The 14,064-nt window shown below is 36.7% G+C and overlaps 1 protein-coding gene across 21 annotated transcripts in view; it reads right to left on the reverse strand.

Annotated features, from left to right (window-relative positions):
• The window catches only part of LOC108493986, a 288,034-nt gene that overhangs the window by 100,555 nt on the left and 173,415 nt on the right, over positions 1-14,064 (reverse strand). For 2 of the 21 annotated variants that reach the window (XR_001873685.1, XM_017808029.1), the window contains exon 1: positions 987-1,289. The exons of 18 other annotated variants lie outside the window; for them this stretch is intronic. Coding sequence is in view for 1 of the 3 variants with exons in the window: in XM_017808029.1 (XP_017663518.1) it covers positions 987-1,060 (74 nt within the window). In the remaining 2 variants the exon portion in view is untranslated. Of the gene's footprint in view, positions 1-525; positions 734-986; positions 1,290-14,064 lie in introns of those variants that run through there. One more of the 21 variants, XR_001873689.1, reaches the window with a different exon arrangement.

The raw sequence follows: 14,064 nt of genomic DNA on the forward strand, positions 1-14,064 counted from the left end.
TACTGAGATTAAAAGTTTAAAGATTCATCTGCTTTACGTCCACAAGTGTTTTAGGCAACCCCTAATACTGTATCCTGCTTAAATGTGACAATTAGTGCTGCTTTGGCATGTTGAAAAATACAAAGGTACCAAAGATCCTCATTATGCCTTAGCTCTCTGTAGCCTGGTTTTTGGAGGTGCGTAAGCTGCGGAAATTTAGAATGATAATAGCAACAATTTGGTACACGAGGAAAAAACAGACCCTCCCCCCCGAATGCTTCAGATATACTGTATAAAGTCATTTTGACATGCCTACACAACTGGTTGTGGCAGCTTTCAGACATGATTCCTAATCACAAAAAAAATGCTTCAGGTTCTTTTAGAGAAAGCTTGCCTTGGGAAGTTGATTTTGGCCAAGTGCCAAAATCATGTGCAAAAGGGGCCCTCATTACCAATTCATGGCAGCCTTCAGCGCTGACAAAAAATGTGACCCAACAGGCTAAAGCAACAACTAAAATTAAAAAGTATGAGACAAAGACAACTTACTTAATATTCCTTCCATCGCCACGTTAAACTTTTCCGTAATTAAACCCTTGTTAGTTCAAAGCAGTTTTCAACTACTTTTAAATTATTGCACAGGCAGTCTGTAACAGTGGAAAGCTTTCCCTGTAAATTCTCCCCAGCCACTCCACTTTTAACAGCATTTGGGTCTGACAGCAGAACTTTTTGCTGCACGCCTCTGCAAGATACCCCTCTCCAAAGAGAAGCGAGGCGCCCGCGCGTATTTCAGCAAAAACTAAGCAGATCATTACAAGCTTTTGCAGGCAGTAAAGGCATAGGAGGAGTGAGGAGGAGGGAGGAGAGAAAGGGCTCAAGACGCAGGAGCAGCTATTTCCTAAACTTTCTAAAAAGCTTATCAAAACGGGCATGCAAACATGAAGCAATCGCAATTAACATCGCTCGCTGCCCCACTCTCCCATAAAAGCAGATTTGATACACAGCCTTACCTAGATGTCGTCTGGCTTTTCTGTGGATCAAAAAGTTTCCTGCCTAAGCACAGAGATATTCTTTCACAAACCATAAAGGCCCCTTTTATTAATCCAGCACTGTAACAGCCTGCTTTCTACACCACGTTGAGAGCAGGATGCGTCAGCTTTCGAGAGAAAAACAGTCTTAACACACAATTAGTGGTAGATTGTATAATAGAGGATTTATCTTAAAGAGTGAAAAGGCATTTTTTAAAAAGCAAAGAGGGTGCGGTCAGATGTTAGGCTATCCCTGAGAAAAGGGGCCTAGGCTGCACTAGTACCTAAATACTAGCAGAAGCTTACTGGGAAGGGAGCCAATGGAATGACTTTGTTTGACCCAGCTGCCAATCTCTCCTGAAGCACTGCGCCAGACTAAACACTGACACTATTTTAACTCAAATCAGGCTACAGCAGCTGTTTGCTTTCCGGCTCTCAGCTATGCACCATGGCCATGATGACTCTGCACAGCACATATGATAGAGCTGGGGCACTTCTGCTAAAATATGTTCCACGTTTGGACTGGTGGTATAGAAGAGGGGGCTGGGGCGGCTGCTGTTTTGGGGGTTCTTTCTTCCTTTTTCTTTTTTTTTTTTTTTTTTTAGTATCTCTGCCTCTATTTTCCCCAAAGTCAACTAAAAATGATATTTGAGGCTCGCAAGTCAGGGGAAAGAGAAAAGTTCCTGCTTGGGACTGACAAGAACCAGAATACATTGTAAAGGTGTGCACGTGCATGCATGACTCCAAAATCCATCTGCTCTTTCAAATGATTTATTTTCCTCTTGCTAGTTGCTCTAATATTGTTCAGTATATAAATAATAAACAGATTCTCCCTCTCACTTATTTTTAACTGTAAAATGAAAGTGTGTCTATAAATACATATATATATGTAAGAAAGCAGGCATTACATGTGTGCATACATGCTCACATTTACATATGCACCCAGATTCTGATCTAAATTACACCAGTGCAAATTGCACTGCAAGCAATGAAGTTATTACAGGTTAAAACTGAGGGTGGAATTTGATAGCCAATTTACATATGAAAGCATATGAGAGCAAAAAATATATAAGCACTAGTAGTAATAGGGGTATGGCATGGAGGTTGGCAAGTCTTTTCTAATTCAAAAAAAAGTCAAAGAAGAGTTGCAGCAAGAGAAACAAAGCACATACGCATGGTACAATCCAATGGGGGCCTCTGAAGCACTGGGCATGCTACACAGTCCAACACGGCACCTATGGTTTTGCAGCATTTACACCTAAACTCAGACACAGTACTTAAGCCAAAACTTTATTTCCTCTCACTCTGCTGCAGAGGGTTGCTGGCTAGTATAAAAACTGCATGTCATGATAACTTCCTTGATCAGTAAAAAAATCAGAATCCTCTCACCTAAAACCAAAAGGTACAGAGAATGAAACCAACCCTTTTTATTTAATATAAAAGCGTGTGGAAGGTTTGGCTCCTAACATATGAATGCCTTCAGTAAGCACTGCTGGGTATCTCAAATTCAATATGTATACTGAACAAAGATAATAGTAAAAAAACCACCAAAACAAAACAGAAAAGTAAAAAAAATAAACTGAAATAAAACAAAAACCCTATACAATAGAAGCTGAGCCTGTTGCTCTGTCTTAGGCTGTTGTGCACCAACACATTTTCATGAGTTGTTCAACAGCCCGCTACCAGAAACCAGTGGAAGTTATTCATATTACACAAGCTCAGATCTCACTAAATACCTGCCCCCCTCACTGGTCCTCAAGTACATTAAGAGTTTAAGAAAAGATCCTGGAAAAGATCTTAAATAATCCGCCATAAAATGAATAAGGATTACAAATGAAATGAGTAATGGCTAGCACAACAAATGTCAGTGTTCCTATCTAACATGAGAATTGAAATGGAAGAGCAGACCTGCATTATGTCTGAAATGCCAAGAAAGAATGTGCAATTACTTTTACACAAAGTTAGGAAGCTACAAAAAAGGCAGTTACCTACACCTGAGAAATCTGAAATTTTAAAATAGCAGATTGGTGGGGCAAAGTCAACAGTTTTTACAGTCCCTCTCCTCTCTCTCTACAGACAAACATTTACCACAAGATGAATTTGCAGGATCCTTAAAGAAAATGTGGCTCCACAAAAAGGACAGTGTGTGTCCTGTGAATTCACAGCTCATGTTGTACCAGACAAGAAAGGCAATACTGCAGCATTAGGTCTAGAAAGACATTAACAACACTGAACTTAGCATGGCTGGAAAAGAACAGAAGTACAAGATAAGAAATAAAACACAGGTTGGAGTGAAGCTTTGCCAGGTCCTTGAGGCAGAAAAGAAGGTAATATGGCCAAATCAACAGGCAAAGAATTTAGTAACAAAATTTGAGGACGACAGGAAGGGAAGGATGTTCTCAGTGAAGCCAGCAAGGAACTTATCCAAGATAGGACAAGATCAGGATGCAGATAAACTATGGTGGATAGACACTTTAAACACGGTTGTAAAAAAAGACAAGACTATATACTTAAATGTGGAACACAAAGGCTTTTCGTTCAATTACAGGATAACTAGCAGAAAACTCATGCAACCTTCTCCTTCTTGTCATAATTGCTCCAGGGTGGCTGCAGGAGAGGGAGGTGGTATCTGGCATTTCTTTCACTTTTAAACAATTTTTTGTCAGCTTTGGTCAATTCATTAAGAAACACAGAGAAACACTGGAACCAGTAACCAGTAGAGCTTTGCTGACGAATACAAATCTCTTTCCTTCTAGAAAACTGTTTAGAATCTTTATTATTTAATAAATGAAGCATTAGTACAGCTAAGCATATTTGCATTTCCTGTTGTATAAAATCTCTGGTTGCTCTTAAAAGGGTTCTCTGTTAGAAATAACACATTCATTTTTTGTCCCTTGATTTTGAGGTTAGGGAGCTGAGTGTGTATGTGATTACACTGTGTGCATCTACGCCAACTAAAACCTCTTCAAATTTTTGGCCAATATTGATCAAATTTAAGATTGGAGCTTTCAGGTGTGTTTTTAGAAACTCAGTAGCATTGAGATCTCCATCCCATAGCAAATACAGGTAAATGAATACACGAGTGAAATTTTTTTTTGGCATTCCCATGTGCGAATATGGAAGATCTGTAGAAGAAGAAAAAGACCTAACTGCTTCATTACTTCATGGAGAAAACTTCCATCAGGCCCACATATTGTTTTAAACATCAAAGTTCAATTAACCTTCAGAGACGAATCCACAGGAAAATAGGGTCCACTGGTCATGAACTACCTTGTTTTGCTGGGGAGCTGGTAGAAAACACATTAAACATATAATCCAAAGGCTTTTTTTATCTGTTTGTTTTACTTCTTAGTTTCAACTACTCAGAGTGACTTCTCCCTCATTTCTTCTATGTTTAGAACTGTAACTTTGGCCCAGCACTTTATGATCAAATATTTCCTCACTTCAAATCAATTTTAAAACTCTAATTGATTTGAAAGGAATCAGGATTTTATCCTTTTTGTCCTCAAGCTTTAAGTATGCTGCCGGAGGATCTCAGAAGATGGTGTATGCAGAGCAACGTGCAGCTAACACTGGGAGGTGATTCGTAACTTTTGGCTTCCACTCGTGCATCAGCCACTTCTGGAAGAGACAACGGCCAAAACTACAATATAACATTTTAAGTCAATGGCACTGGAGACTCTGAGCTCCTAAAATTCTGTGCATTTGTTCACGAACTGAGCCTTCTACTGTCTGAACTTTCAATAACTATCGCTGCCGGGCTGGAAGCCTTTCACTGATAAGAATCACCAGGGGAAAAAGGAAAAAAAAAGAAGTAAATTAAACACAAGAAAGAACTTACATTTCAGTATTGCAGATACTTCAGGGGAGCAAGCTAAAATTCCCAAACCAAAACTGACTTTAAATAACTTTATTTCCCTACCCACTCCATTAGTACATCACACTCCACCGATTTTATCAATGTTTCATTTATAAAATGCTTATTTTAAGCTTAAAGACAATGGCAAAATACAAGGGGAAAAAACCCAACAAAACAAAACAACAAAAAACCAAAACCAACCAACCAACCAAAAAACCATGAAAGAACAAAAAACTCCCAATAAACCAACACACTTCCCCCCAGTCAGGAATAAATGCGATGCTTTCTATTAAAAAGTGAGAAACACAAATAATTTCAAGAGACACCTATTCATGGTAAAATAGAACACAGATGCTAACAGCTGAGAAGAAACTTGCCTCAGAAATTTGATTGCATAACTATCTTTCATGATGGACTTTCATAGTCCTCTTAGTAAGCCAATGCCCACCACACCACTACCAACAGTAGTGCACTAGAGCTTTCTGTTCCATTTGATTAGGGAATCTGGTATTGCCATAGTCCATAGACATCTTTTAAACAAGAGCAGAAAACATGGCATTGACTTTTGCAGCTATGGAGTTAGTTTAATTCAGGCTCTAAAATTAGTCTTACACAATCTCATCATCTCCAGATGCTCCTTTATGCTCATAAATCCACTAAAATGTTTATATTGTCCCATGCAAAGGGTTGAATGCCTGCTGTGGATTGTTGCTCCAAGGCAGCAATAACTTACTATGTCTTTTCTGTAGCAAGTTGCAGTGGTTTTTTGAAGTACAATCTATAGACATTTGCTCTTTCCATCACACCTCCCACATGTCCACAAGCCACAACATATTTATGCTTCAAGACATCTTCTGGAACAAATCAGTTTTAGTTTTGAATTAGAATACGGCATGACATGAGACAGATATAGCTGGGGTTTCTCCTAAGAAAAAAATGGTGTGCTTTTAGAACAGAGACCAAGCACACGTCAAGCTTGCATATAAGCCTCACTTCCAAGCCAAGGAAATAGCTACCATATGTATTAAAAAGTCAGTATCAAACATAATTAGATTAGATATAACACAACTGGGCCCCCAAAGACCACCATCCAATCTTACTCATTCCATCTTTGGGACCAATTATCATGTTATTATACTGAGTAGTGCTGAGAATCCAAGGATGAAGGAAGAGGATCCTATTGTGTCTCCAAACAAAAAGGCAGTTCTTGCCTCAAATATCGCCCTACTATTTTGTCAGTCAAGTTCAGCCTTGGTACATAAAACCCCTGAGCTCATAGACAAGGGTAGCTCTCTTCTCCCACCACCACAATTTCTTTTGCAGTTTTGACTTCTGAAAAAGTGAGACATTTCCCAGTTTTTCGTCTGTGAGTAAAGATCTTCTATGGATTTACTTTATATTATTTTCTCTACCAAGAGATTAAATAGGATGAAGAAAGAAAAAAAACCACAAGATAAAAGAAAATAATGAAGCAGGTATTTGGTAATGCACCCCTCCAAACATTAAGCCAACATGAAAAATGAGATGGATAGCAAACAAATCCTATTTACAGTGTTGCATAGTACCAACATGCTAGCAATTCTATGAAGGAGTATGATACAGCAGCTGAAGGTGACTAGAGATCTAGATTCTCGGAGTTTATTTCTCACCCTGCTCCAAACTCAAGAGGTACCCCTGAGTATACAACTTAACTTCCTCTCTTCCAGATTTCAGCAGAGGTAAATGCACAAGGCTCAAAAGCCACGTGAAAGGATGTGCAAAGTCAAGCCTTTGGTTGCCTACATCTTAGTTTCTCTAAAATCGTATTCCTATTAATTTCTAATTAAGTAATAATGTATTATTACTTAATAACGTATATATTAATTCTTGCTAAACAGGTTGAGATCCACCTTTGCAGCAATCAAAAAAACCATTTAATCATAAATTAATGTAAACTGAATTCAATTTCTGAGTCTGTAATTTTTCTCAATTTTTCATTGCCTGCAATGTTCATCTAGAGTAGAAATAAATATTAAACAAGGCTCAATTGAATATCCAGAATAAATTTGTGGTTGGTTGAAGTGCCATTTTTGTGTAAATTGGAGAGACAGGGCATCAGATTCAGTTTTTCACTGCATGCTTCACAAAGACAGTCCTAAGCACTAATGTCTAGAGTTTTAAACTACCTGCTTCACTGCAAAGCTTAAATAACCAATCACTCTGCCAATGCCTATGCCTTTAAGTCAAAGCTGTGTTGACTCTTTAAATATTTTCACTTTTTAAATATAAACTTTTCGGACAAAAATTTCTCTTAGAGAACAAGGATCCTACACAACCAAAATGGAGAGAAGTTACCACTTTCTGGTTTTTCAGTCTCACCTGAAAGTAAGTACAGCTGACACAGCACAAGCATTGCTATTGTCTGGAGGAGAGCCTGTTTACTTAATTACTTACAGAAGAAATCATCTCATTTAGGAATCGTGACGGTATTGACTATTAATATTGAGCAGAAGAGACTACCAGCTACACCAGAAGTTAAGGAAAAACTGTGTCTTGGGTTCTATTCAAACTTCTGGAGAAGAAAAAAGAGGCAGTTGGGATTTGCATACATTGATGATTTTGAAATCCTGCTCAGCAGGCATTTCCACTGCTGCACACTCAGACACAACCAAAATTAAACCTGGCAACGGGAGAGGAATTTCTCAGACATCCCACACCAAAATAGCTAGTCTTCTTGTGCATCCTACACCAAAACAGCTATGTTTCCAAAATATTACATCAGGGGGGTTGGAAATTAAAGCCTTTATTTGCATATTATAAATTCATCTAAAAATTGCCTGTAGATAAAACATAACAGGCAACTGAAATAACATGTACAATAGTACTATTGTATTCTTCATGCAAAACCGGTTGTTTAGAGTTTTCTCTTTCCAAAGCCAATACAAGACACAAAAGGAACACCTCTAGAATCCTTTATTCTTCGCCAATCAACCTACCTAAACAAATAAGCAGCAGATAATGAAGCTTAGTTATTACCTGCTGTCTTGTATATCTGTGAAGGCCCAAGGGAAAAGACCATCAGCTACAGTCTCTTGACTATGGTAGGTAAAAAAAAAATCATAGTATTGCATGATTTTGGTTAGGAGTCTGTGGTACAACAGAGTAGATTTTACAAGAACACAAAGTAGAGGAAAGCAATGTATTTGATCATTCATCAAAACAACAGCAATAAAATATGATGTTAGAAATGTACTTAATAAGTTTTGTCATACTATTTTGGCGTTCTAAATTTTCATGACTGCCACCAACTGTCAAATGAAACATGAAATACAATAACTTGCATAGATTAAATTAGGCACTTTGTGTTCAATAACTTTTGCTTATTAATACAAATATTAACCTCTACCTTTTCGATACAATGCGTCCTTATGCCTAAACCCAGCTTTTATTCCACTCCCATCTGCATTTTATTAGTTATTTTAGACAGAACTTTACTGTCACTGGAGAAGTTTCAAGTTTAATCTATGGCAACTTCTGCATCCCAGCTGAAAAAGTAGCAGCCATGAAAAGTAATTTGCAGTTAGTCACATCATCACAAGTTGGTTTAAATTTACACTATATGAAGTTAAATTACCATTCCAACATGAAACCCAGAAAGCAGGAATTCACTTAGGAAGAAGGTCTTGCAGAGCCTTTCTCAAGTTGTGAGTATGGTCTGTCACATCTGCTCAATACATACAGTTTCCATTAGTATTAGAGAGCTGTATGCAGGTCCTGATGGGGAACACATGCTTATTACTTGAGTCTCATGAGTAATCACGTATCACGAACAATCAAACATATAGTTTTTGTTTATTACTCTGTGTACATTCATAATGTAGAATCTCGATACGTAATAATCCCTCCAACATCACAATATTTAAGGAGCAAATATCTGAGGAACGGGTTTCACAAACTTCCATCGTGCAAAAACTTTCTCTCAGACATCGTGTTCTTTAAAAAACAAGGTAAGAAGAGAAGACAGACAGCAGATGCCTCAGTTTGAATTCACCTGCACCCGACTTGATGCTGAAAATGATGGTACCTCCAGGTACACGGAGTTTCTACATATGCTCAGCATATTTAACAAAAACTACTTCAAAACTGTGACAAGTGCATGCAAAGAGCTGGATATTAAGCTGTCTCATTTTCTTCAGCTAAATGGTGTTTTAAAAGCATGAGGTATCCACAGCTCATGTGACTAAGGAGTGGGGAGAACATACTCAGCAGAGAGGCCATAGGCACAGAAGAAAGCAAAACTGTTTTCTGGGCTTCAGACAAAAGAAAATTGTTTTCACATCTTTTACCTGGGAGTAATTGAGTCCCTAGTTTGGACATGAAGAAGCTAAAATGGAGTCATCTTTCATCAAAAAGACTAGCAAGATGCTACCAAACATAGTGCTCACGGGTAAGAGGACCAAAATTGGAGTGGTGGAATAGGACGAAAATGATGAGCAAGAATTGTGGATACATTAATAATAATGCCAAGAAAGTACAAAAGGAAAAACAGAAGGTGGTGGGTTAGAAGGAATAAAAAGAGGAAGAGAAAATGACAGGGACCTTTTTTCCCCTCACTCATCAAGCCTGCAACAATGAGGCAGGAAAACCAGAAACTTCAATTCTTCGCTACTTCAAGTTCCATTGTCGGACAGAATTAATGATGGACATCTCACAGGTTATTCAGTCCTAGAAATGAATCAATTTGGAAGCTCATAGAAAAGGTTTCCTAATAAAAGGCACCTGCCAACTAAATAGCAGCGGTTGTGTCACTGGAGTTTCACAGATTTTGTTGAATTTTGGAATTTCTCTTAGCAATACCTAGAGGGAGTTTCAGCACACAAATGCTTTCAGTACTGCTGTAGGCAAAGTGACTTCAAATATAGCAGAAAAATGTCTTTAAGTGCACATTCTGATCGTCCACAGTAACACTACACTATAATAAATGCTATATGAAGCTCTCTCTATAAAAAGATTGTCTGCTGTGCCTTATAACCTTTTAAAAATCTCTACTGAATGCAGAAAGTGTTGATAAATTACTTATCACAAGCCTAATGATGACTCAAATATTAGCAAAAATGGCCAAAATTACAAACTGTTGATTTTTTTTTTTTTAATTTTGAATCTATATTAAATTGAAATGTGTTCCTTTAAATCAACCAGGTTTATTTCAGGGATGCAGCTGTAACATGGAACTGTGGGATATAAGAGAATCTAGCTCCTTGTAGAAATCATTCAGTCTTTTAGAGAAATGCATCTGATAATCTGTTGGAGTAGATTTCTATGACTATGAGGCTATGAAATTTTACACCAGCTAGAGATCAGCTCCCATACTTATTTCCTCATGGCAAGTGACGTGCACTAGTTCTGCATTCAGAGTTATGCAGAAAGAGTAAAAATCCAACAAAGAGCAAACAAACAAATACATAGTGTGGATTTTTTCCTCTCCATGAAATATTTTCTTCTAATTAAGCTGTAATTTTGGAAGAAAACATCACTGGTGTATATATTTAAAAATTCATTATATACAGAAAAGAACCAGAGCATGCCAAATCTCTTACTTTAATTTGGGGCATGAGAGAAAATTGCCCAAAATATTTGCTTAGCATGAGAGACAGAGACTCCATGATTCTAAATGTTCTATAAAAGGGAATGAACCAAACATAGCAATATATGTTAAATGTCCATGTGCAGAAAACAAAACACAGCAAAAAAAAAACCAAGATGTTGTTTAACCATGCCTTAATTACTAGGCCATGTTTTTTTAAAAATGTAATAAGAAAGCTGTTTTTTCAAAAGAAAGAGTTAAGCAACAAGGCTATTTATGCAGTTTTCTCAGCACTCAATATAGGACTAAAGAGCCTGCAATTTTCAAGGTGATTTGCAATTTCCATTAATTTGTTGAAGGTTTTGTAGCTCAATAATGAGACACTTTCATCAGTTATTAGTGAATCAGAGCTGTTTGCAGCTTTAATTCGAACACAGTAAATACAAATGCAAATGTGCACATGATTTTCTATTATTATTTCTAGAGGGTTAAAGAAGGCAAATATCTTCAGGAGAATGGGGATGTTTATCATTACTTGCCTAGAATTGGTTAACAGCCCCATACTGCTGGAAGTGAAGTGAGAGTAGTGGTGAATGCCAATATTTGTGTTGTGATGAACTGCAAATGGTCATTTGGTGCTGGGTTGCTGCCTTGAAAAATGAAAGTCTTAAGGTTTTGTCTACTTTAAGAGAAACTATTTTTGGGCTGTCACAAAGATATGGTTTTATTTATTCACTGGCTCCTTGATTAAAGGGAAAATTTCTTGAAGTTTAGGAACCATTTTAGTTCTGGCCTTTTAGATCCAGCACATTAAAGTCCTTGCAAAAGACTACAGACTACATCTATATTTTGCAGTTCTCATAGAATGAGTTAAAACGAGACCTTAAAAGAGAAGATCTACCTGCCTGTTAAGGTACCTGAAAATTCAAAAGGACACTCGGAATACTTCACAAGGTGACCAGAGAGGTTCCTAATGTTTGTTGAAGCTGATGTAAAAATCAATGTCAATAAAATTTGATGTCACAGAAATCCCACTCTTTTAAAGCATCTTTCAAAGCATCTTTGAGCATCTACCTCTACGAATCTGGTCCAGAGAGCAACAAACTGATTATGGTTTTCTGTCAGTTAGGCAAGTATAGGATGGATCCTCCTTCTAAACCAAGCTGTTCATTAAAACTAAGACTAACATTTAGATTAAAGATGGATAACACAGAGGTTCTACTCAATAGCCACTTGATGGCAGCGTCATGTATAAAAAGATTAACCTGTGAAGTTAAAACTTTAAAGAAAACCCTTCAATAACAGCAAAAAGCCAACCCGAATGACATCTGGATTACTGCAGAGTGCCACCTTCCTAACAGAACTCTTTTTAATGCTATTTTTAAGGTCAGCAACTAAATCAATAAGTAAACCCATAAAAATAATGAATTTTAAATTTCAGATATGTTGCCATAAAGCTTATTGCTTTAAAATCAATATGTGAACCATTTTTAATATCTGTTATGAATCTGATATCCATTCTAGCATGAATGAATAACCATCCAATGACAATGCATGGTTAATTTCTTTGAGAAAAGAAAGAAGAAGACTAAAAGGATTCCTTGAAGATTTACTAAGAAAGAATTCATGGACACTTTTTTATTTAATAAGTAACCTTTAATAAAAATATATGACAGTAATGTTACCAGCACAAAATAATTTCTGTAGAATATAACTGTGCAAATGCCTTACATTTCCTGCCAGCAGAATAATCTACATTCTTTGGTCAACTAACTGAGCCAAATAAACTTAAGAGGGATAGTAACACATGGAAGGATATAGGTCAAGTTCAAAAATATCTCCTCCTCTCTTGACTTACTCATCTGTTTGCACTTCAGCCTGAAGAGCAAACCCAAACTGTTTCAGTTGGACAATGGAAAGGGTTGGATCCCTGTGCTTTAAGTGAACCATTGGTTAGGATCTGACTTTGTCTCCCAAGATGTCCAAATATGATCAAACCCATTTTCACACTGGTTTGAAAAATGGATCATCCCCAACATGTAATGACTGCTCAGCATATTAAAAGCAGTGGTCACTAACATATTGCAATAATGCAACTGCAAAGACAGCTCTGTGAGTATCATATTCTATCCTCAATTCTCCAGAAAACATTCGTATCCAGGGAAGAAAAGACAACTCTGTTATTCCAGTCTTTTAAGAGTTAGGCAACTCCTTACGAATACATTCTGTCATTCTCTTAATTTATGACAGGAACTTCTATTGCCACCAATGATGATTCAACATACTGAGTGAAACAGGAAGAAATCCTTCAAATGGTAAAATAAACAAAAAAAAAATCAATGTTCATAAATATATCTTTGAGTTACAGAAACACTAAATAACATCCTGAGCTAATACAGAATTAATACTCACAAAGTCTTCTGTTTCAAAATTTGGATAACTTCATTCCAAGCACTACAGCTTTACTGTTAGTTTTTTATCCAAAGCAAATCTTTTTGAGTCAAGTTCTTAAACCTCTACAAATATGATTTACAATAGAAGCTGAAAGAGAAAGGCCACTAAGTGTAGAATCACAAACAGAAGCAGTGTTTTAGATCTAAAACTAATGTTACATTTCTCATTACTTCTGCAAGTCACAAAATTCATATGGAGCAGTCTCAATGGTTCAATTGTACTTGAGCTTTAAAATTAGATGTCAGGAATTTCCAAAAAACTTTAAAAAGAAGAAATAAAAAAAACCCCAAAAATATTTCCTGCCCTTCCTCCACCAAAACTACTCTGCAGGGGAAGAACAAACATAAAAAAAAAAAAAAAGTCTCAGATAGTTTTATCAAACAGAATTCAACAATACAATGATAACAAGATAACAATATGAAACAGTTCTGGGAACGTTCTTCCAACAGTATCTTGAAAAGATATTTTTCAGGTTTTATGTAAACCTTAATGTATTTGAGTGTGAATTTCTAAACTCTTATTGAAGATTTAGGTCACTTAAATTTATATTTAAGCCATAAACACTTTTTTATTTTATACCTAACAATAAATAGTTTACTATAACTGGGACCTGGGGGGGGGGTGAATAGAGGGGAAACAGAACAAATAAGTAACAACTGTAAATTCAATTTCCAAGTCTAGCATTACTATGCTCCTTCCTGAACTGAGTACTGCATAATGTTAGTCTTCATTTTGATATTGAAAAAGGACAGAAGACTCTGGTACTCTGAAAAATATTATTTCAGGTAAACCTAGAGAATATGGATCACATATGACTGAAATATTAGCACAATATGAATCACACATGACTGAAATACTAGCATAATAGCAGATATTACTTCTCCTCATACCAAAAAAAAAAAAAAAGTCCTTAGGCTGCAATCTTAGTTATTTAGTCAACTGTATATGATTTATATACTACCTTTTTCATGTTAGAGTCCACAAACCAGCTCCTTCTCAAACTGTTTCTCAAACTAGGAAGCAGCTGTCAGAGGAGGGGTTTGTTTATTTATTAAGGAGCATCCACCTCCGTATTAATTTTTACAGAACTCCTTCATCATTGCTATAGGCCAAACTTTGTTATTTCACTGTTTGGAAAATATATAAACGACACTGCCAGGACTGATTGATTCCTGACTAAGTCT

Source organism: Lepidothrix coronata, unplaced genomic scaffold (genome assembly GCF_001604755.1).
Source record: "Lepidothrix coronata isolate B3197 unplaced genomic scaffold, Lepidothrix_coronata-1.0 Scaffold21, whole genome shotgun sequence".
NCBI lineage: Eukaryota > Metazoa > Chordata > Aves > Passeriformes > Pipridae > Lepidothrix > Lepidothrix coronata.